The 24788-nt window shown below is 40.2% G+C and overlaps 1 protein-coding gene and 1 long non-coding RNA gene across 5 annotated transcripts in view; one reads left to right on the forward strand and one right to left on the reverse strand.

The window, feature by feature from the left end:
• Nucleotides 1–1250, forward strand: part of LOC122556103 (uncharacterized) — a 40854-nt gene extending 39604 nt beyond the window's left edge. The window contains exon 3 of the long non-coding RNA XR_015759126.1: nt 796–1250. This is a non-coding gene — a long non-coding RNA (uncharacterized LOC122556103). The remainder of the gene's footprint in view (nt 1–795) is intronic.
• The window catches only part of abcf3 (ATP binding cassette subfamily F member 3), a 102365-nt gene that overhangs the window by 16143 nt on the left and 61434 nt on the right, over nt 1–24788 (reverse strand). For all 4 annotated transcript variants that reach the window (XM_043702561.2, XM_043702562.2, XM_087993391.1 and 1 more), the window contains 8 exons: nt 23639–23661; nt 22985–23040; nt 13175–13375; nt 9656–9732; nt 7727–7771; nt 6505–6637; nt 5651–5739; nt 988–1079 (listed from right to left, as the gene is read on the reverse strand). In XM_043702561.2, the coding sequence (XP_043558496.1) occupies nt 988–1079; nt 5651–5739; nt 6505–6637; nt 7727–7771; nt 9656–9732; nt 13175–13375; nt 22985–23040; nt 23639–23661 (716 nt within the window). The remainder of the gene's footprint in view (nt 1–987; nt 1080–5650; nt 5740–6504; nt 6638–7726; nt 7772–9655; nt 9733–13174; nt 13376–22984; nt 23041–23638; nt 23662–24788) is intronic.

Genomic DNA, 24788 nt, shown 5'->3' on the forward strand with positions numbered 1-24788 from the left:
AAGTAGCAAATGACTCAAGGACAGTCTGGTGTTCATGATATGGTGACGCCACAGAGCGAAATCAGCATCAAACTCTGTCACTGCATGCACTCTCTTCACTGTGTAGCATTACTCCTTGGCTTCGAGATTAAATGAATGGCAAGGTGTGGGTTGGAGTGGAGCTGGGGTTGTTCACAAACTATAGGAATGGCAGGACCAGAGAGGGGAAGCAGTTGGTGATGACAATATTCCCAAAGCTATGTACTAAACTCAACTGAAAGAAGTTCTAATTATCAGTACTAAGATCCTTTCATGCAAATTTCCCAAATACCTTTTGTATATATCTACGATCCAGATATATAACATAGTTAAAAGCAGATTTGTAAGGATGGTAGCAGAAATATAAGGTTACTAACTGTCAAAAGTTGAATTGCAGTCTCTTTATTCTTGAAAACAGAATGTAGAGGGTGTAAAGCAGTCTTTAAAATTACACAAGGTTTCAATTGTTAGGTAAACCCTACTGTGTTTGTGGAAAAGAGAAAATCTAAGGGCCAAAAACAAAGTGTCCCAAGGATTCCACGAGGAAACGTAAAAAAAACCCACTTTGTTATTCAGGGTGGGATGAGTGTTTGGAATTTGGTACCACAGGTAGTGGAAGTGAACAGCACTGATTCATATAAGATGAAGTGAGAAAAAGGAATAAAAGGCTAAGACGATAAGGTAAAATGAAGATGGGTCAGTGGAGCTTAAATGCTTGTACAAACTTGTTGTGATGAGTGGTTTATTTCTGTGCCTTTTTCCCCCCTGTTACTTCAGGTATTTCATCTTGGGATTTCTGGAAGCCAAAATGGAATGAAGAGTGAACTATTGGCAGAGTTGCCTATGAGGGAGTTCTGACTTTGTGCAAGAGTCCTTAGAGATTTTAAAGTTAAACTTAAAGCTTTGCAACAATGAATATTTTCTCTCTTATGAGCACTACTTTTACCATAGATGCTCAGTCCTCCTTACCTGGAAACTTTGATGCCAAGAGTTCGACTGAGCTGACATTCATTTCCAACTGGTCCACATGGTGCTGACTGAAATAGCCAATTTTTAAATTTCTGTCCAGAGAAATTTTTAAAAAAGTGAGATTGTACCAACAGACAGAATGGTAATTTCTCTTCCTCTTGTCCTGAAACAGTGACACAAACTGGGATGCAAATGCATTGCCCTATCCATCCCTACTGTGGCATTGCAGGAAAGAGCAATATACTCACATTCTGTACTTTGATTCAGACACAGGAAATAAAATCTTTTTTTTAAAATAGAAGTTTCCAGAAGAGACAATGAATTATAATGCTGCTAAACCAAACAGTATAGTATAGCAGTGGAGCCAACTTGAATTGTATTCATTTTTCTGATGTGGAGGAGCAGATGTTAGACTGGGGTAGACAAAGTTAAAATCACAACATCAGATTATAGTCTAACAGGTTTATTTGGAAGCACTAGCTTTCGGAGAGCTTCTCCTTCATCAGGTAACTGTCTGATGAAAGAGCAGCATTCCCAAATAAATTTGTTGAACTATAACCTAATGCTGTGAGATTTTTAACATTTTTCTGATAACATTGCTGTGTGCTCATTTGAAATATAATATAAGGTTGCACTTTAAGAGTGTGGGCAGGTTCCAATTTCCTACAGATTAATCTGTCAAAAAATCAAGAAGTGAACATGAATCGAAACAAGTGTTTTAAACATTGGTACAGCTACTGATAGAAATCGGTCTGCGACAAAGGAAAGACACAGAGGGGAACAAATCAGAGAAAATAGAGCATTGGCTGACAGATAGAACAAAAGGGTAAGGGGAGAGTGGTTTAGAAACAGGTCCTGAGACAAATTATCAAATATATTATCATACTTTGTGGGACATGTTTGGGGCAGGCATCTGTAACATTCCAGTCACAGAGCTGCTACTTTATAGTACATGGAGGATAGCCAACATTCGAAAATTACTCTACAGTAGGGCCAAGGATCTTCCTTAATGATCCAGTTTACTGCATTTACACATACCTTTCTTTTTTATGTTATGCTAACTCCCTTATGTTCCTTTCTCACTTTCCACCTTTGCGGCCATGGCTGATTAAGATCTCCATTAAGCATCAATATTATCAAAACATTCTTCACACCATGTGACTGGATATGCTATACGATCCAAGTAGTTTCCCACAGTAATATGTCAGAGACTCAGTGGTGGAATCATATTACAATCTTGTCAGTGCAATCACTCATTTGCAGAGGCTCTGATATTGTCTCAATGAAATTCAGAGACTTGTGTAAACTCAAACACATGAGGTGCAATTGAGCCCATGGAAGCTCATCTATTTTACCAATATCTCCCTGTGTGATTTTGAATGTATGTGGAAGCACAAGAAGTGGATGTTGCAAGCAAAGCCCATCCTTAAACACCGTGCCTTTAATATAGAAAAATGTTAAAGGCACATCATAGAAAAAAATTACCAAAGAAAATTTGACACATAAGGATACGTTAAGCAGGTGACCAGAACCTTGACCAAAGAGGCAGGTGTGAAGGAGTGGCTTACCGAAGGAAATGTGGAGAGGTTTGAGATTTTGGGGAGTGGTGTTTATGAATATCGAGGTTCCAAGAGTTAGAGAGAACATTACCATGAAGGAACAGGAGAAAATGCATAAGGATCCTACAACTGATCCATTGCTGAACTGGAAGTTGAAGCAGATTGGTAAGCAAGGAGTGATGGTTTTGCTTATAGGATGTGGATATTGGTGACAATACCAGCATTTTTGTCCAACACTCATTACTATTGAACTGAGGAACTTGCAAAGCCATTTCAGAGGGCAATTAAGAGTCAATTGCATTGCTATCAGTTTGGCCAGACCAGATTAGGGAAGGAAATCTGCCATCCTTGAGGGCATTAGTGAACTAGATATGTTTCTACAATAATTAAAGATCGTTTCATACAAACATATAAAATAGGAGAAATCGGCCTTTCAGAATGATCTTGGATGATCCTCTATCTCAATGCTATACTTCCACTCTCCCCATTCCTTTTGATACTTTCATGTCTCAAAATCTATTTCTTTCTTAAATATATTCAGTGATTTATCCTCTACTACCTGGTGTGGTTCAGAATTTCACAGCTTTAGCACAGAGTAAAAAAAAAATCTCTCCTCATCTCAGTCCTAAACTGTATTCAGAGACGGACTCCTTGTTCCAGGCCAGGGGAAACATTTTCCATGCATTGAGTGTCGAGCCCCAACAGAAATTTATATGTTTCAGTGAAATCCTTCCTCATTCTTTTTCTTCCAAACTCTGATCAAAACCATAAGACGTAGAAGTAGGCCTTTCAGCCCATTGAGTCCACTGCGTTATTCAAGGAGATCAGGTAATCTCAACTTTACTTTCCTGCCTTATTCCCATAAACAGCTTTCCTACAAATCTTTTTCTTCTTCTACATGGATCTATATGAATCCTGAAAACCCATTGGTAGGATAGGCACACCAACGTGAGTGGCTAATATCCTTAGTATCGAGAAATTGACCAGCTGCAATAGGCAGATTACACAATCTGTATACCTGACACAAGAATATCTAAATAAATACTCTACTCCGAGCTCAGCAATGGTTAGCAATCATTAGGAGGGTGTATGAAACACCACACGGACACCTTGACAGCGTCCCCAAACAAATACATAATTCCCACCGATATGTGACAATCACTTGTTCTAGAACACAAACTGGAGAAGCAGCTCTGAAAGTGCTGACCATTGAGTGTCACTGAATAAAGTGCAAGCAGGAAGAGTGCACAGTCTCCAGAGCACCCTATCCACCTGCCCCACTCGTGGCACACAGTCTGTGGTTTCAGGATTGGATTATTCAGCCACTGCAGAAACCTCCCTCTGCAGTAGAAACAAGTTATCCTTGAACCTGAGGGACTTCTAAAGGAGGAAAAGTAAGTTCTTTCTTCAGCACAACAACAAAGAATGGTTAGATTACTGCTCTGTCTTGCCTTCTACTCCAGATTTTTAAAAATTAATTGATTTTAAATCAATAGTGGGTTATTAGTCCAATGATATTAAGCAAATGACATTAGCATTATGCCAAACTCTCCCCTTTGTTACAGGAAGCAGAGTTTGGGATGAAATCAAGACATCTGTTGAGTTCTGTCCTGCTTTCAAACAATTTCAACAGACTTGCACACTCCAGTTATTTTAGTGAGCTTGGGGGGAACACCACACAACCCAACTGAGTAACCACTCAAGTTGCTGCAGCAATCAGCACAGGTCAAGGACCCTCCAGGTTTATGCAGCTCAGTCTCACGACTGAATCAAGGAACTGTAGCTTTGAGGCTCATTTTTAATTTTAGACAGCTGAGATTGGTGTCTTTTTGTGGTCCACCACACACTTGCCTTTCACAATTGCAGCACATTGAATAAGGTAATTTTTCACATATCAAGCAATTGAGATATTTCAAAGATGTGATAAAGCATAGTAAGGTGAATGATTTTGACTTATAAAGAGCGAAGAAGAGGTATACAATTATGAAGGACTTTGTAGAATAAAAGATATTGAGGTGGCTTTCCAAGCAAAGCAATGGCAAAGGGATGAGAGAGAATGGGCAGAGGTGGTTTTTTTTGCAGTGAATTGTTAGCATCAGGAATGCACTCTATGAAAAGCGCCAAGTACATTCAACTATAACTTTCAATTATATAAATATTTGAAAAAGGTAGAACAACAGGAGTGTGGGAAAAGTGAGGAATTAATTTGACAACTTTTTTCAAAGAACTTACACAGACAATGCAAATTGTAGAGGAGCAAAGTCTCCTCTGCTGCATAATTCTACCAATGCAAGTGGTGTTAAGGTGGATTTAATTGATATGGATTGAGCACTGCACTTATCTCATATTTCTCCTTTAAACTCCTTTACTACCAGCTGAAGATGTTTTATTTTTATGTATTCATGGGATGCGAGTGTCAATAAATAGGGTCAGCATTTATTGTCCATCTTAGTTGCTCAAAAGGGTGGAGGTGAGCTGCATTCCATTTGGTGCAGGTAGACCCACAATGCCATTAGGAAGGGCAGTTCCAGCTGAAGGAACAGCAATTTATGTCCAAATCAGGATGGTAGTGACTTTGCAAGGAAGTTATAGGTGGAGGTTTTCACATGTATCTGCGCCCTTGTCCTTCATGACAGAAGTGGTCATGGTTTTGGAAACTGTTGTCTGAGGACCTTGGTGAAGGTCTGCAGTGCATCTTCCAGAAGGTATACAGCACTACTGCCGTGTTGGAGGGGGAGGGAGTTGAATGTTTGCAGATGTGCCCATCAAGACTACTGCTTTGTTCTGGATGGTGTCAAGCTTCAAGTGTTGTTGGAGTTGCACTCGTCCAAGCAAGTGGGGAGTATTTCATCACACTCCCAAGTTGAACCCTGTAGATGGTGGACAGGCTTTGGACAATTGAATGATGAGTTACTTTCTGCAGAATTTCAAGCCTCTGACCTGTTCTTATAGCCAAATATTTGCACAGCTAGTCTAGTTCAGTTTCTGATCAGTGGTAACCCTCGTGATGTTGATGGTGGGGGTGATTCAGCAATGGTAATGCTATTGCATGTCAAAAAGCAAAGGTTAGATTCTCTTGTTTGCCATGTTACCACAGACTGTACCTATGGGCGTGTCTGATACCCTGATTCGGCGTCAGGTCCCCGAGCAGTATCTTTAACAGCGTTGTTTTACCAGCACCGTTCTCTCCAACCTGTGACAGAAGGCTGTGATTAGAGGTTGCCAACAGCATATAAAGAATTTACAGTAATAAACTTAACAGTCTGGAAGGAAGGAGGGCAAATTGCACTAAATGCAAGTTTGCTGAAGTAGATATTGAACATGCAACTTCTGTGGACCATTTGTTGCATAACTGCACGTGATATATGTACTGTCCAAAACCCACTGAAGCAGCTCCTGCCTTTGTGACCACAGTGCTTTGAGAAAATAAATACCCGAATTATCATTCCCTGCTTCACAGATGGTTGCAATCCCATCAATACTTTACTTACATCTTTGTCTTCTCTTCCTCATGTTGAAAGAATCAACCCTCTCTATAAATATTAGTCACTCTCTGGTTCACTGCCTAAATAGCCATTACTAGATACTTATTGACTCTGGGAAGAATCACATTCTTAGTCATTATCACTGCATCCACCATTTGCCTTTTCCTGCACTGATTCTTCAATCAGGACAACAGCCAGAAACAGGTACTTGGATTATGTGCAGAGGAACTGATGCCAATCATTGCAGCTGCAACATTAGCCTGGCTTAAAGAAAAGAGTGGGAACCCAGGGCAGAATGCATGTTTGTAGATGTATATCTATTAGCTGCTCTGTCTTTATGCAGTGAACAGTTTGCAGACATTTGGCTCCAGGAGAAGAATGGACATTCAAACCAAAAGGCAAATGCTATCCTTCGTCAAGTAAAAAATACAAATTTTAAGATGGACATAAAATAAGACAAAAACCATACATACAATGCAAATCCGGGAGTCCTGGTCAGCTGACACGGAAAGATTTATGAAAATGCGATGCTCAGGGGTATAGCTGAAGTCCACTTCAGTTAGCTGCAATATTGGAGGGGACAACTTCTCGAAGTTGTCTGGAAACCTGTGAAGGAACACAATCGCAGAATCTCAGTGCACATAGAGAACACAGAGTGTCAAATCACTAACATAGTTTAAGTGCAATACTTTACATTGTGGGAGAGAAAAAAAAAGTAAATTAAAAATAACATGTCCTATTCTGTTTTCCTTCACTTTTTTCAAAGCTTTAGGAAAAACATGCCATGTCCCACACGGTGATTGAACAGAGTACAACTCAGTGCTTTACTATACTATGGCATTATGAACATAAGACTTTTTGGTAACAAGAAAAGTTGTTCAGTTCTACCAACTGCACCTTTCAAAACAGATTTCAACCCCACCAACACACCTGCTCATTATATTCTTAATTCCCAACTACATCTCTTAAGTACTGCATTCACAGAACCGAACCCAGTCATCACAGCCCGTTCTATACAACATGCCCTTCCTTGATCATTTATTTTGAAAATTAATTCTCCTCAACAAACCCCCTCCGCCAACCCCCGACTTTCCTTCCCATGACTAACTGACTAATCTTAGCTGTTTCTCACAATATTAGTGCCTGGTTAGTTTGTACTTGGTGCTGGAAACCCAAGTTCTCCAAGTACTGTATGCAGTTCTAGTAACCATACTATTGGAAGGGCATGATTGCACTAGAGAGGGCGTGGAAGAGATGTTCCAAGATGTAGCCTCAAGACATTAAAGAACTATGGAGAACAACACTTGAAATGCTGTAGCATGCAAGGTTGCAGGCCAAGTGCTGGAAAATAGGATCTGAATAGATGAACGAGCACAGACACAATATACTGAAAGACCTCTTTCAGTGCTGTAAAAAGCCTGACTCAGTTGCTGCAATATGCTCTATGCAAGCATTCAATTTTGCTCTTTGCAAATGAAGTACATAAATAACCTATGCCATCTGAGATTCATGTGTGAAGCCAACTTGCAGACATTAGTGGTTCAATTCTTGCCTGCCATACAGGAAGCTGGGTCTTAATTTTCACCCAATGTATCAGCTTTAACAAGTATTAGGAGTGAATTTTGAAAAGCCCCACTGTAAGCGCAATGACCTCCTATGTTGCATCATTCCATGAGTTCATTGTGCCAAACTAACCTTAGAGTCACCTCTAGCTCCTTTTCAAGAGGTTTCAGCTCTGGCCTGAAGGAATGAAACAATGGAGAGAAATTTAAGATGCGTGAAGAACAATTAAATAACTCAAATACAAATTGCAAAATTAAATCTAGACATTCACGACAGGACAAAGTCTCAAAAGAAAAGCCAGATTAGAAGTGAAGGTGGATCCTTTAAGATAATCAGAGATTCCACCTCAAACAATAATCTGCCCTCCTTATATTCTCTGATCACCTCCAGCATTTTGTAGTTTGGAACTTCAATCCGAATGTACAAATTATATCACGTACATTCTTAATAAATTGCAAAACTTGAATTTTAACTATCAAATTTTAAACACTGCAACTTATGAAAATAATTTCAAGGTTTAAAATTTCTTTCTTTTGGTTTGAGATGGATTATTATAGGGAAACAAAATGAGAAAAAAGGAAATCTACAAAATATCCTTGTTTAAGATGCTTGCTTCAACTGTTGCGTCATAACAGTTGAAGCAAACCTTGCCATAGATCAGCAATTTATACTGCCAAAATATTCAAACAGAATACTAGATTAAATCCATTTGCATTCACTTTTAGGATGTGGGTGCCAGGGGCAAAGTCAGCATTTATTGTTCAAGTGGAGTTTGTACATTCTCCCCCTGTCTGCATGGGTTTCCTCCAGGTGCTCCGGTTTCCTCCCACAGTCCAAAGATGTGCACGTCAGGTGGATTGGCCATGCTAAATTGCCCATAGTGTTAGGTGCAGTAGTCAGAGGGAAATGGGTCTGGGTGGGTTACTCCTCGGAGGGTCGGTGTGGATTGGTTGGGCCGAAGGGCCTGTTTCCACACTATAAGGAATCTAATCTAAAAAAATCTAACTGACATTGAGACGGTGTTAAGGAGTTGCTTCTGAGCTGCTGTTGTTGCAAGTATTCTTATTTGTGCTCTTCGAGAGTGAATTCCAGCATCTATAGAGATTGCAAACAAGTTGGTAAAGTTGTACAGGAGGGAAATATAAGCCCAGCACTATTACGCTGTGAGCACAGAATACTATGACATAGCACACAGTCTTGGACAAAGTATTTAGCATTTCAGGCAACATTCCCCTTCACCACTGAAGTAGGGCTTGTACCTTGTATCATCTGACTGTAGGATAACTACCATTAGATTAAGGACTCACTCCAGTAAAAGAGCACAGACAACATTTCATTCCACCTGCTGTCATTGAATTGGATTGTATATCCTCAGAAGATACCTCTGGAAATCTTTTGCTGATAGAATACAGTCTGGCTCTACTGCAATCTGGTACACAGCTGACCTGAGTTTAGAGTGGGTATCAGAAGTTATAAGAAATGTAGGCTGCTTTACAATGGCTCTGCAACATATCCTCCCCCAGTAGCACAAAATAAAGATTATTCCCTGCACAATAGAATCGAGATTAGCAATTCAAAGGATTTTATTTATAAATTGGACAAAAAAAATTTCAATGTCAGTATATGAACTAATTGCCCTTCAATATGGTTAATTAAATAAGGATAACATTACATAAACTTTGCCTCAACCACAGAACTGTGATCATTCCATTGAAGCAATAGACCAGTGCAGCAATATCCATTATGTGGGGTTATACTGGATAAAATATTAATTGTTTTTCTGTCTACAGATGCTGCCACATCTGTCAAGCTCGACAGCACTTTGTTTTTATTTCAAATCTCCAGAATCTCCAGTAATTTGTTTTTATTATAGCACCTAGTGTGCTTCATAAATTAGTCCTTCAAAATACATGTGAATCTTACTAATCTCAAGTTGCAAACAACTAACTTTTCATTTCAACTGCTTCAGGTGTAAAGAACTATAAGCATGAATATTCACCCACAGTGCCATATTCTTAAACAGTCTTTCTGACATTCATTACCAGAGCAGCCAATACTTACAGTTTCTCCAGCAGTTTCAACTTGCTCTGTACTTGAGAAGCTCTGTTGGCATTGTATCGGAATCTGTCTATGAACACCTAACAGGTTCAAAAAGATGAGACAATTAAAACCAAACTTAAACTCCTTGAGCTCACAAATATTCTCAGGCTCTCAGGACAGGAACAGGAATACTCTGGAGCTCAGAGTTTATTCCACCATTCAAATAGGGCGGCATGGTGGCTCAGTGGTTAGCATTGCTGCCTCAATGCGAGGAACCTGGGTTCGATTCCACCCTCAGGCAACTGTCTGTGTGGGGTTTGCACGTTCTCAATGTCTGCGTGTGTTTCTGCCGGGTGCTCCAGTTTCCTTCCACAGTCCATGGATGTGCAAGTTAGGTGGATTGTCCATGCTAAATAATCCAGTGTGTTCAGGCATATGCAATGGGAAATGCAGGGTTACAGGGACAGGATAGAGTAATGGGTCTGGACGGGATGTTGTTCAGAGAGTTGGTATGGACTCATTGGGCCAAATGGCCTATTTCCATACACTGTAGGGATTCTATTCTATTCCATGCTGATCTGTACCTCAGTCCACAAATCCAACTTGCTCCCTATACCCATTGATACTCATGAAAATTTCAATCAAGGCACCGCCCACACACCCAGCAAGTGTCAAGGGGAGCACTCCAGATTCCCAACATCACTTGTCAGAAAGGTACTTCATGAATGACTAACTCTAGAATTGTGTTTTATTTTTAACAATGGATTCACCACCAGAGGGAATAATTTCTCCATATCGAAGCACTGAATCATTTTATTCTGAAAAGTGCCACGACAGACCTGAACCCAACAATATTGTATCCCCAGTGATATACAGTGACAGATTTGTCCTCAAATACTACAACTCAGCGTTATACAGTGACAGACTTGATCTCAGTAGTACTGCAATCCAGTGTTATACAGCGACAGACCCATTCCCACCAGTACTGTACCCCATTGTTATACAATAATAGTCTGTCCCCAGGAGCATTGCACCTTGATTTTATAGTGACAGACCTGTACTCACCAGTACTGCATTGCTTAAGTTTTACAGATCAGTTAGATTTCAAATTATGAAGATCAGTAATTCTTTTGGCATTGGCCCCAAGAGTAAATATTAGATCATTATGGCATAGAAAAATTAATGAAGGTTCTACATCAACTTGACACGATTGACTGTACTGTTCCCAGCAAATCCCACAATTCAGTGCTGCAATTAAATTATCTGTAAGATTGCTGAGGCAGAGTTTCACACATTAGAATCACACAGGAATGAAGATGAAAAGGAAATAAATCAAAATGTGAAAGAAATGTACAGCAAACCACCTGTTACCTATTTTTTTCCCCTTCAAAAGTTTTGACTGGATTACAATCCAACAGGTGCTTTTTGATATATTGAACTCACCATCAACCGTCACCAAGCTATTCAAGAATGGAGTGGGAGTGGGAGGTGTGAGAGAAAAAACAAGTTGAAAGGTGACTGGTGTTACAGGTGGGAGGTTTGATCCTGTCATCCAAACCTTTTAGCTGCATCTCCTCGCTAGTGATCAGGAGCTGACCATTCTATTCCACTTGCACAGGGCAAAAGTCACTGTGGGCAATTTATTATATGAGTTGTTTATGCAAAGTAAGATTGGCCAATACAATAGAACTGAGGGATGTACCTGGGCTTATGCAGTATGTACAAGCCAGCATCACATTGGGATACTCAAATAATAACAGGGAGATATTTTGTAAGAAAAAAAAGTTACAAGATGACATTGCTCCATACAATAGACTTGAATTTCTGCAGGTTAAGATGACATCCATGCTCCAATTTCAATAAGAACTTTCAATCACAGCCCACCCTGTCATACCACGTTTTAAGAAACTGCAACTGAGGAAACAATGAAGCAATAAAGATATGTTCAAGATAGAAAACAGAACCACCTCAAAGAGGATAAATAAAAAATGTTGAAAAATTAGTCAGCTCAAAAAGATACAATCTTAAAAACATGATTTTCAGAAACAGAAAAAGATTTTTTTTCGGAGACTTGACACTGAGAGGTGTTTCTCCTTCTGTGAGTACCTCAGACCAGAGGCCATAATCTCTAAGGGCACACTCATTTAAGACATAGATTATGTGATAGTACTGCAGAGTGTGCAGAGGAGACTTACCAGGATGGGAGAGTTTCCTGGGTGGGAGAGTTTCAATTATGAAGAGAGATTGGATAGAATGGGGTTTTCTTCCCCTTAGAATAGAGGAAATTGGGACAGGACATGATTGAGATGTAAAAAATTATGAGTGGCATAGACAGGGTACAAATGAAGAAACTTTTGCCTTTGAGGAAGGATCAATGACCAATCACCCAGACTCAGCAGTTTTGTGTGGTAAAGAACTCCACCAATTCACTACCCTTTGAGAGGAGAAATTCCTCCTGAATCATATAGATCCATACCACAGAAAAGGTGTTCAACCCATCAAGTCTGTGCCGGTCAAAACCAACCACCAAACTGTCCTAATCCTTTTTTCAACCATTTCGCCCATAACTTTGTATTCTATGTCCCTTCCCTAATCAACGGGCAGCATAGTGGCTCAGTGGTTAGCACTGCTGCCTCACAGCGCCAGGAACCCGGGTTCGATGCCAGTCTTGTGCAACTGTCTTTGTGGAGTTTGCACATTCTTCCCATATCTGCGTAGGTTTCCTCCTGGTGCTCCGTTTTGCTCCCAAAATCCAAAGATGTGTAGGTTAAGTGAATTAGCCGTGCTAAATTGTCCATAGTGTTCAGGGATGTGTAGTTGGGTGCATTAGTCAGGGCTAAAATGTAGGGGAATGGGTCTGGATGGGTTACTCTTCAGAGGGCGAGTGTGGACTTGTTGGGCCGAAGGACCTGTAGGGATTCTATGACATGACCAAGAGGCAATAATTTAAGGCGAGGGACAGGAAGTTTAGAAAGGTCTGAGGAAAAAGCTTTTCATTTTGAGGATGGTAGGAATGTGGAATTCACTGTCTGTAAATTTGGAGGCAGGAACCCTCAATAGATGCACACTTATAATGCCAAGGAATACAAGTGTTGGAAAATGGGATTAGGACAGTTTGGTGGTTGGTTTGACTGGCACAGACTTGATGGAATGAACAGCCTTTTCTGTGGTGTGGATCTACACGACTCAGGAGGAACTTCTCCTCTCAAAGGGTAGTGGATTTATGGAATTCTTTACCACAGAGAACTGCTGAGGCTGGGTCATTAAGAAGGATAGACTGAGATGGATAGATTTTTAATTACTAAAGGAATCAAGTGTTGTGGGGAAAGGGAAGGAAAGGAAAGTTGAGGATTATCAGATCACTCATGGTCTTATTCGATAGCAAAGTAGACTTGATGGGCAGAATGGCCTACTTCTGCTTCTATGTTTCATGGTCTTAACAAGTTCGTGCATTGCTTAGGTGGGTCTCTGGGCATAAATCTGAAGGAAACTCAAAGCCAGTTGCCCTCTGATTCCTTGCCAGCTAGGGTGAATACATACCTGTATGTGCTCTCTGTACTGCTGCTGAGCTTCATACTCGCGCTGCTGGTTTTTCAATCTTTCCTCTTTGGTCTTTACAAAGTTCTCATAGTCACCCCGATAGGTTTCCAGGCGTTGAGAGTGCAAGTGAACAATGTCGGTCGCCACAGCATTTAGGAAGTTGCGATCGTGCGACACCACCAAGATAGTGGACTGCCAGGTCTAAAAGAAGAACACAAGTTTCAGCAGATAGATTCTTTTGTGCACAATACACCAGTCACACCTGACTTGAGCAGACATTCGCTTGCAAGGCAACAGCCGATTCAGCTAATAAGTTATTCCAATAAATAAGGTCTCTTAGAATTATGTGCTTTGACATTCTCAAAGCAGTTACATCATGGAAGGAGTCTAGTCGCCAATTGTATCCATGCAGGGTCTGTGCAAGAGCAAATCATTTCGTCCCATTCGTCAACTGCAAATTTTCTCCTGTAGGTGCTTAAGAAATTTTTATGAGATATGGACACCACTGGCTGGGTCAAAATTTGTTGCCAAACCCTTTTCATCCAGGGGACAGTTAAGAGCCAACATAGTTTTGGATCTGGAGTCACATGGCTAGATATAGATGAGAGATTACCCTCCCTAAAGGATGGGTTTTTACAACAATTGACCATAGTTTCACAGCCATGATTAGGCTTTTAACCTCCAGTTTTATTTTTAAAAGAATTAAGTTCTGTCACTTGCCATGATGAGATTCAAACTCAGGTCACCACAACGCTACCTAGATCACTGACCCAATGGCAATAGCATTATGACATCCCTTCCCCTGGAATCTGCCTCCACCATATTCTCAGGCAATGCATTCCAGATCCCAACCACTTATGCTTTCCCTCCAGTCACTGTTGGTTATCACCCTTAGTTCTTGTGTATTCGCTTGATGGCAATGTCTTCTGGTTTTTGACTGCTCATCAGTGGAAGGTTTCTCCCTATTTGCTCCACCTGGACTCACTCCTATTTTAAAACCTTCTTGAAAACTCCTCTATACCTTCTCTACTGCAAAATAAAAGCCAAGTAACCCTACTTTTTTGAATCTATACATTTAATAGAATTCCTTCATTGCTGGAACTATTCTCACAAATCTTTTCTGCACTACCCGAAGTTTTCATATCTTTATTAACATGTGGACACCATCAGCTGAGGATGATCAAGTTTTTTTTTTAAATGCCTCTGCTGATAAAACACAGTATCCCTAAAGCTCTTTTAACAAATTTCTCAGTCCACCCTAAGAATTTGTGCTAACATATCTTCCAGATCTATTGCTGCACAGCTTAGGACTGCAACCTTTAATTTTTATTGCCTTCCCAAATGTTATCTACCAAATGATTCACTTCATCCTTTTCTGCATTACATCCCCTCCATCAAGGGTCAATCCAATTGATATACTCTTGAAGCTTATCACTATCCTCCTCAGTTTGCGATAATCTAAGTTTTCCATCATTTTGAAAGTTTAACATTAAGTCTAGGTTATTAAGCAAGATAAAGGAAAGCACCAGTCTTATTACTGGCCCATGGGCAATCCCACTATGCATTTTCCTTCAGTCTAAAAAGAACCCATCATCATTACTGCTTCCTGTCACTCAACCAACTTGACACCTACATTGCCCTTGCTTCTTTTATTTGATGGGGATCGAAATTGTGGTAAGCTGATTATGTGGCACTTCATCAGTTTTTGAAAGTCCTTGTACACATGACACCTCATCCAACATCATAAACAATTACTACCTCCACAACCTGTGCACAGTTGCAGCAGTGTGTACGAAGTACAGGTAGCTGATTCCCCTGTCTAACAAGAATCTAAAAGGTTCAGAGGATATGGAAATCAAAACAACTGGTTCAAAACACAAATGGTCTACTTCTGCTCCTGATTCATATACACTCATCAAAAGATTAAATTAGCTTGGTTCATGCTCACACTAACGGTATGTTCCAATGAGGAAGGAGGATTCTAGGAACGAGATAAGTCAACCGTTTTTAAACAAGAAAAAGTTAAGGATAGCATCAAATTGAAAGAAGAAAAACATACAACGTGGCAAAAATTAGTGGTAAGTAAGAGGATTGGGTAAGTTATAAAGGCCAACAAGGGGTGACCCAAAAAAATGAAAATAAACTTAGAAGGTAAACTTGCAAGCGATATTAAGATTGACAGCAAAAGCTCTTTAATTGTATAAAAAAAAGAGAAACCCAAAATAAACAAAATCTCCTCAGAGGAGGAGTCTGGAGAAGTAATAATAGCAGAAGAGTGGTGTAAATTCTTTGCAACAATCTTCACAGAAGATGACATTAATAACATTCTAAAGTTACTAAACAATTAAGGAGCAAAAATAGGCAAGGAAATAAATAGAATACCTATCACTAGAGAAAAAGTGCTAGGGAAACAAATGGGGCTAAAGACTGAGGCTCTCACTATCTAACATGCTGATTATCTTTTGTTTCAATTAAGTCATCTCTTAACCTTCTTCTCTCCATTGAAAATAGTCTCAGTTCCCTCAGCCTTTCCTCATAAGACATTCGTTCCATACCAGGCAGCATCCTACTCAATCTCCTCTGAACCCTTTCCAAAGCTTCCACATCCTTCCTATAATGTGGTGATCAGAACTGTACACAATACTCTAGGTGCAGCCTTACCAGTGTCTTGTATAGCTGAAGCATGACCTCATGGCTCCGAAACTCAATTCCCCTACCAATAAACGGTAACACACCACATGCCTTCTTAACAACCCTATCAATCTGGTTGGCAACTTTCAGGGATTTATGCACCTGGACACAGATCTCTCTGTTCATCCACCTCCAGATCATTACTAAAAATGACAAACAGCAGTGGCCCCAAAACAGATCCTTGCGGCACACCACTGGTAACTGAGTTCCAGGATGAACATTTCCCATCAACAACAACCTTCTTTCAGCTAGCCAATTTCTGATCCAAACCGTTATATCACCTTCAATCCTGAAACTTTATATTTTGTTTAATGGCCTACCATGTGGAACCTTATCAAACACCTTACTATACACCACATCAACCGCTTTACCTTCATCCACTTGTTTAGTCACCTTTTCGAAGAACTCAATAAGGTTAATTAGGCATGACCTACGCTTCACAAAACTGTGTTGACCATCCCTAATCAAATTATGCCTTTTCAGATGATTATAAATCCTCTCTCTCATAACATTTTCCAATGCCTTACCCAAAACTGAAGTAAGGCTCACTGGCCTATAATTACCAGGGTTGTCCAGACTCCCCTTCTTAAACAAGGGAACAACATTAGTATACTCTAATCAAGTGTATCAAAGCAAAGCCCAATACTGTCCTTAAAGAACACAAAATGGAAATAGAAAAATTTTTAAAAATCTGGAATTGAAACAGTCTCAGTACAGTGACCACGAAATGATCAACCATTGTAAAAGCCCATCAGGTTCATAAATGCCCTTTAAGGAAGGAAATTTACTCTCATCTCGTCTAACTTACATATGACTTTGGACCCACAGCAGCGTGCATGGTTATCAATTAGAACATAGAACAATACAGTGCAGTACAGGCCCTTCGGCCCTCGATGTTGCGCTAATCTGTGGAACCAATTTGAAGCCCATCTAGCCTACACTATTCCATTTTCATCCATATGCCTATCCAATGACCATTTAAACGCCTTTACAGTTGGCAAGTTTACTACTGTTGTAGGCAGTGCATTCTATGCCCCTACTAAGTTGAGTAAAGAAACTACGTCTGACAGCTGACCAATGTCTATCCCCCCTCAATTTAAGGTTATGTCCCCTTGTGCTAGCCATCACCATCCAAGGAAAAAGGGTCTTACTGTCCAACCTATCTAACCTTCTAATTATGTCTCAAGTAAGTCACCTCTCAACCTTTACCCTCTAACGAAAACAGCCTCAAGTCCCTCAGCCTTTCCTTGTAGGACCTTCCCTCCATACCAGGCAACGTCCGAGTAAATCTCCTCTGAACCCTTTCCAAGGCTTCCACATCCTTCCTATAATGCGGTGACTAGAACTGTACGTAATACTCCAAGTGTGGCCACACCAAACATTCATACAGCTGCAGCATGATCTTATGGTTCCAAAACGCAATCCCTCTACCAATAAACGCTAACACACTATGCCTTCTTAACAACCCTATCAACTTGGGTGGCAACTTTCAAAAATCTATGTACCTGGACAGTGAGATCTCTCTGCTCATCTACACTACCAAGAATCTTACCATTAGCCCAGTATTCTGCATACTGGGCTAATGGTACTCCTTCCAAAGTGAATCACCTCACACTTGTCTGCATTAAACTCCATTTGCCACCTCTCAACCCAGCTCTGCAGTTTATCTATGTCTCTCTGTAACCTACAACATTCTTCGTCACTATCCACAACTCCCCACAACAGCATTCTAAAATAGCCTAGCAAGTCCATTTTCATTACACAAGATTTTTTTCATGTCATCTTAGGGAAACAATACATGAACCTGTTTCTCTGTGCAAAAAAAGAAGTTGAGCAAGGCTGATTAACTCAATCAAAACTGACATTTTGCCTATATTACAATAATAACTTCAAAAGTATTTAACTGGCAAGAAAGCATTGCAACATACCAAGATCATGTATAAATGCAAGCCTTTTTTATTCAATTCCCTCATCATTGTTGATCATTCCTCAGACAGACACTTACATACTTGCCGTGTTTTATTATTGAACAGTGTAATTTTCATGATGTGGTGGTCAAATTTATTTAGCCTTTATTGAGGCCTTTAAGCATCCTGCAAACCCATTAGTGTATCAGTACCAAACAACTCAACACAGTAAGTTATTTTACTTAGACACAGGTCGTGCTATTGTTTGGATATGTATACAAACAACTACAAGCAGTATATCAGGAATGAGCTGCAAATGTTTAACCTTACATCCTAACCTACTTCATTTAAACTCACTGTTTCGAATAATGTCAGCTTTGCATATTCAGCACACAATCGTGAAGACCAGGTTCAAAATCTCTCACTTCCGCCACAATGAAATTGCCTAATATATTATTTTTCAGCAGCAGGCATACTTGTTTTCAAGAGATTCTGCTTGACAGATAATAAAGTGAGTTTTCTATCTAAATGACCTGAACAGAATAAAAGACCTGTACAAAGCTCTTGCACTTTGCAATTATAATATTTTATTCTTCTTCCTGTCATAACCCACTGTATCACTTGCTGTCTGTTTAAAACCCATTCTGAGAGACAACACTGCAGTTCTTTAGGAATGTCAGCCTTTGGATGAGACAAGAAACCAAGGTCCCACTGCCTGCTCAAGCACAGATTTAAGGTCAAACATACTCCAAATTATTAACAAGTTATCTTCATTCAACAAAAAATAATTAATTGCCATTCTTCTCGCAGCTCATATAATTCAAAATGTCTGTTTCATTTGTTTAGTACAAATATACTTCAAAGTTATTGATTGTGCACATAAAGCTGTTCAAATGCTTCAGCGATACTCAGGTGCAACATAAATGTGAGTTTTACTTTTGAACATTTGCCCCAAAACAATCTTTTATTTCTATAGTGCTTTTAAGATAAGAAAACATTCATGCAGGCAAGAGACCTTCCTGCTCCCATAGCTAATCCTGTTAACAGATGTCCTTCCTCAAATACTGCCTATCCATCATTCAAATTTGCTTTTCCTTAGCCATCTCTACCTTCGAGAGCCAGTGCATCATTTCCACCCTTAATTTACTCTCCAAAATTCTTCACGATGTTCCAACTCCACGTTTCTTGTTTCCAGTAACTCTGGTGAGCAACTTGTGAATTAGAAAAACAAGGGAGCCAAGGATTAATACTCATTGAACACCAATGGTAATGGCAGACGAGTGAAAAGAGAAGCTATTGGAGATGATTCTTTGACTTGGAATCAGTACACATGAGTGGAATCAGATGAGAGCAATTTTAGTCTACTGGATGTTGATAGATTGCATTGGAAAACAATGGTGTGGTCATCCTATGTCAAAACCGAAGATGAGAAGGGTGAGGTGGTACATCATTTTGACTTTGATAAGAGCTGGTCTAAAACTGTTGCTGGAGTGTAATCCTATACATGTAGGAATTCAACCATGGAGACAGAGACGTACAACACAGAAACAGACCCTTTGGTCCAACTCATCCATGCTGACCAGATATCCTAACCTATTCTAGTCCCATTTTCCAGCACTTGGCTCATATCCCTCTAAACCTTTCCTATTCAAATACCCATCCAGATACCCTTCAAATGCTGTAATTGTGCCAGCCTCCACTACCTCCTCTGGCAGCTCATTCCATATATTCACCAAAGCAGAAAACAAGGTAGGACTGATAAATTAAACTGCATTTACTTCAAAGTGAGAGGCCTAACAGGGAAGGCAGATGAACTCAGGGCATGGCTAGGAACATGTGACTGGGTTATCATAGCAATTACAGAAACATGGCTCAAGGATTGACAGGACTGGCAGGATACAAATGCTATAAGGAAGGATAGAAAGGAGGGGCAAGGGAGGAGGGAGAGTGGCGTTTTTGATTAGGGATAGCATTACTGTACTAAGGGAGGAAAAGAAAGGCTGGTGGGTGTAGGGAAAGCTGGATGACTAGAGAAACTGAGGGGTTGATTAAAAAGAAGGAAGCATATGTCTGGTATAGACAGGACAGATTGAGGGAATCCTCATAAGAGTATAAAGGCAGTAGGAGCATACTTAAGAGGGAAATCAGGAGGGCAAAAAGGGGACATGAGATAGCTTTGGCAAATAGGATTAAGGAGAATCCAAAGGTTTTTATAAATATATTAAGGACAAAAAGATAATTCTGGAGAGAATAGGACCCCTCAAAGATCACCATGGCAGCCTATGTGTGGAGCCACAGATGGGGGAAAGATACTAAACGAGTATTTTGCACCAGTGTTTACTGTGGAAAAGGTTAGAGGAGATATAGAATGTGGGGGAAAAAGATGGTGACATCTTGAAAAATGTCCAAATTACAGAGGTGGTGGTGGTGCTGGATGTCTTGAAATGCATAAAAGTAGATATATCCAGGAGAGCTTATGCCCGAAACGTCGATTCTCCTTCTCCTTGGATGCTGCCTGACCTGCTGCGCTTTTCCAGCAACACATTTTTAATACCCAGGAGCTGATCAGGTGTACCCTAGAACTCTGTGGGAAGCTAGGGAAGTGATTGCTGGGCCCCTTGCAGAGGTATTTGTATCAATGGTCACAGATGAGGTGCTGGAAGACTCGACGAATGCTAACATGGTACCACTGTTTAAGAAAGGTGGTAAGGAGAAGCCAGGGAACTATAGACTGTTGAGCCTGACATTGGTGGTGGGCAAGTTGCTGGAGGGAATCCTGAGGGACAGAAGTTATATGTATTTGGAAAGACAAGGACTGATTAGTGACGGTTAGCATGGCTTTGTGCGTGGGAAATCATGTCTCACAAACTTGATTGAATTTTTTGAAAAGTAATAAAGAGGATTGATGAAGGCACAGCAATATACTTCAGTAAGGTGTTCGACAAGGTTCTCCATGGGAAACTGGTTAGCAAGGTTAGATCTCATGGAATACATGGAGAACTAGCCATTTGGATACAGCACTGGCTCAAAGGTAGAAGACAGAGGGTAGTGGAAGGTTGCTTTTCAGATTGGAGGCCTGTGACCAGTGATGTGCCACAAGGATCAGCGCTAGATCCACTAAGTTATGTCATTTATATAAATGATTTGATGTGAACATAAGAGGTATAGTTAGTAAGTTTGCAAATGACACCAAAATTGGAGGTGTAGTGGACAGCGAAGGTGGTTACCTCAGAGTACAACGGGATCTTGATCAGATGGGCCAATGGGCTGAGGAGGGGCAGATGGAGTTTAATTCAGATAAATGTGAGGTGCTGCATTTTGGAAAAGCAAATCAGAGCATGACTTATACACTTAATGGTAAGGTCCTGCTAAGTGTTGCTGAACAAAGAGACCTTGGAGTGCAGGTTCATAGTTCCTTGAAAATAGAATTGCAGGTAGATAGGATAGTGAGACGGCGTTTGGTATGCTTTCCTTTATTGGTTAGATCATTGAGTAGTGGAGTTGGGAGGACATTGGTTAGGGCAACCGTTTCCATGTAGAGGGTGGTGCGTGTATGGAATGAACTGCCAAAGTGTTGGAGGCTGGTACAATTACAGTATTTAAAAGGCATCTAGATGGGTATATGAATAAGAAGGGTTTAGAGGGATATGGGTCAAGTGCTGGCAAATGGGACTAGATCAGGTTAGGATATTTGGCTGGCATGGATGAGTTGGACCAAAGGGTCTGTTTCCATGCTGCACACCTCTAGGACTCCAGGGTTGAATTCCTACATGTGTAGGCTTACACTCCAGCAAAAGTTTTAGACCAGCTCTTATCAAAGTCAAAAATGATGTACCTCATCACCCTTCTCGTCAGCAGTTTTGACATAGGATGACAACAGCATTGTTTTCCAATGCCTTCTATCAACATCCAGTAGATCAAAATTGCTCTCATCAGATTCCACTCTTATGTGCTGACTCCGAACCAAAGAAACATCTCCAACAGCTTCTCTTTTCACTCTTCTGCCATTACCATTGGTGTTCAACAAGTATTAATCCCTGGTTCCCATGTTTTTCAAAATCACATGTTGTCCTTTATCAAAATCATTTAAAATATAGTTACTTTTCAACTGGATACTGATGACACCTGGTTCTACTTTATTATCACCCCTCACCATCACCTGCCAAAATATAGCCAATACCCAGTACAAAATGAGATCTTTCTTCCAGCAATATTTTGAGAATGCAAAAGATACTATCCCTGGCATATGTCACACATGCTGTCTTCAATCTCAGGCTGAACGAACTCATTCGTTACTTTGGTGTCAACAGTTTCAACCACCAAATTCACATTGTTACCGAGTTTGCCGACTTGCATCACTGTAACTTCGCTCAACTTTGCCTCCATTCAGCTCATTTACTGCTGAAATCTCCAACTCCACTTTTGTTACCTTTGCACTTCACTCTCCTAAAACATTCCTGGCTAGCCTTCCATGTTCTACCTGGAGTGTATGCAGACTATTGTGTTGGGCACCCTCATCTCCTGCAGTAGAACCTTGACCATCTGTTAAAGCAGTCGTGCTCATAACACCTCCCGAAGATCAACGGGAGGACCATTTGACACATGTGGCATTCTCCATGAAGCTGTGTCTCATGGCATCGAAGCCCTGCACCTGAAGAACAATTCCAAATGAATAGACCATTGTGTTTGGGTGTATCTTTTGGCTTCTGCTAATCAAACTCAAAAGAGCAGCCAAACAAAAAGGTATACTTATATGTTCAAGATAGCCCGAAAGCATGGAAGGCACTGGCCGGAAGGAAAAACCCACTGAATGCCCAACATGGCACAACACAAACCGTCAAGGTGCTAGGCACAGCAGCTTGACCGTGAGGTTGAACTGTGGCAGAGGAAAGATAAAGAAGCCAACTTAGGACTGCGAATTCCATTTCGCCATACAACAAATGCAGTAAAACTTGCAAATACAAAATGGTGTTCCTCAATCATCTGATGATTCATCCCACCTGAGAGAAGTCAGTGATTCTGCAGTATGACGACCCTCTGCAAATTTAACATGGGGGTGGGGAAGAAGTGAACTGAGGTGGCTACAATACATTTTAGAAACTGCAAAGAAATTAAACAGCACATTACAAGTGAACCAATTCTCAATGTACTGGAGGGAATGTAATGTAAAATGGCATTGCTTTTTATCTTGGAAAAAAAATGAATGACTCACCTGTAGATAGTTTTCCAACCAGAGGATGGCTCGCACATCCAACATGTTCGTAGGTTCTAACAACAAGAAGTCACTTAGATTAAGTTTATTGGTTTCATTGAAATATTTCACAAACAAAACAAATTTAAACAGGATTTGACAAGCTTGTATGTTGCTGTCAAACAATAGCTCTCGCTACCATTTACAGAACCCACTTATTCATTCTTCATCCTCAAGTATCTCAAGAGGGGATTGTACATGATCATAACACAAGATTTTTCAAGAATATTCCCTACAGAAAAGGCTGTCTTCACTGGCCTTTTCCAGAGAGATCATTTGCTGTACCGTCCTCTTGGATTTGGGGTAAAGTGTGGAAGATCTGTTCCCTTAATAAACGGTACAGAATGAAGAACTGGCTATGCAAGAGGACTACAGGTGCAAGTGGTTTTACCATTATGGTTATAAAAGTCAATGTGCCATCAAACGTATAACAGTACTTCGAGAAAAACTACTGGGATTTTAAGGCAAGTCTACTTCAGGTACTGGCCAGATAGTGCATGTACACTAATTACCTAAGAGCAATCGCCCTTCAACCCAATTCATTAAATATCAAAAGTTCTGCAGCACTAAATGGTGCAATAAGATGCGACATGAACATCAGTGCAATTAACTTACCATCTAGTAACAAAAGATCCGGCCTGAGAAACAGAAAATGTAAAAACACACGATCATTAGTCAATTATCTAAATTGAGATCAAATTGCTTTTAAACAGTTCTAAACAGACCTGAACTTGAAGCCTGATCTCAACCTGACAGCAAGCAGAGTAGCTATGGCTTGCCTGGGCTGTCCAAGCTCCAAGATTCAGCACCTTTGAAGAAATGTTTTCAGCAAAACTATAAAACAACAAGGAGGCATGGCAAGTTGAGGTATCAAGTGAACTATTAAATTATAGGATAGAGTTCATTCCTTGATGCTATATGGTAGCACCAAGTAGAAATGACTTTCGACAACAACAGACTGTTAAGTAGCTGGTCCTCTGCATAATAATTAATTCAGCACAATTTCTTTGCTATTACAATTATGCAAAAACAAAAATGCATGTTATCAGGGAATTTGATAGTGTGGGACCAACAGCACGGGTCCAAAGGGTGCAGCTCTAAGGGAAGTGGAGTCACATGGAAGCCAAATCAGAAGGATGGCAGGATTCCATTCCTAAGGGACACTATTGAACCAGCTCGGTTATCAGACCATTCCAACGTCCATTCAGAGTTAACTCTACTGATACCAGCCTTTTAGTTTCATGTAGATTTTTATTTCTATAAACAATTCAAATTCACAGTCCACCATGCTGTACTTCTCTAGTTTGCAGTCAGTCACAAACCACTACACTACTGAACCCTTGTACATGAGGGATCTTAGCAGAGTTTAACTTGTACTTTGTACAATTCAAAACCTAGAAAATTTGCAAGAGGAAAAGAAGCTATTCAGCCAAGTTTAATTTCATCTTCCTTTAACTGACCTGTATTGAGGTTTGGCAGCAACCGCATATCCTATTAGCTTAGAAATGTACTAAGGGTTTCTGATATATTTTACAACATTTTCAGGTAGTGAGTTCCAGACCCCCTACTACACTCTGCATAAAAGAATTCTCAATTCCTTTAAATCTATATTCTTTGTTATCTATGCAAAAGTAAATATGCCCCTAACATCAATTTTATACATTTCAATTGAATCCCTGCAGTCTTCTCTGTTCCAAATTTTTTTAAAATCCAGCCGCTCCAATCTTTCCTCAAAGTAACAAAGTCTTGTCTCTGCTGGAATTGC

The sequence above is a fragment of the Chiloscyllium plagiosum genome, unplaced genomic scaffold (assembly GCF_037043375.1).
Source record: "Chiloscyllium plagiosum isolate Xiang-an unplaced genomic scaffold, Cpla_swu_hap1 HiC_scaffold_13, whole genome shotgun sequence".
NCBI lineage: Eukaryota > Metazoa > Chordata > Chondrichthyes > Orectolobiformes > Hemiscylliidae > Chiloscyllium > Chiloscyllium plagiosum.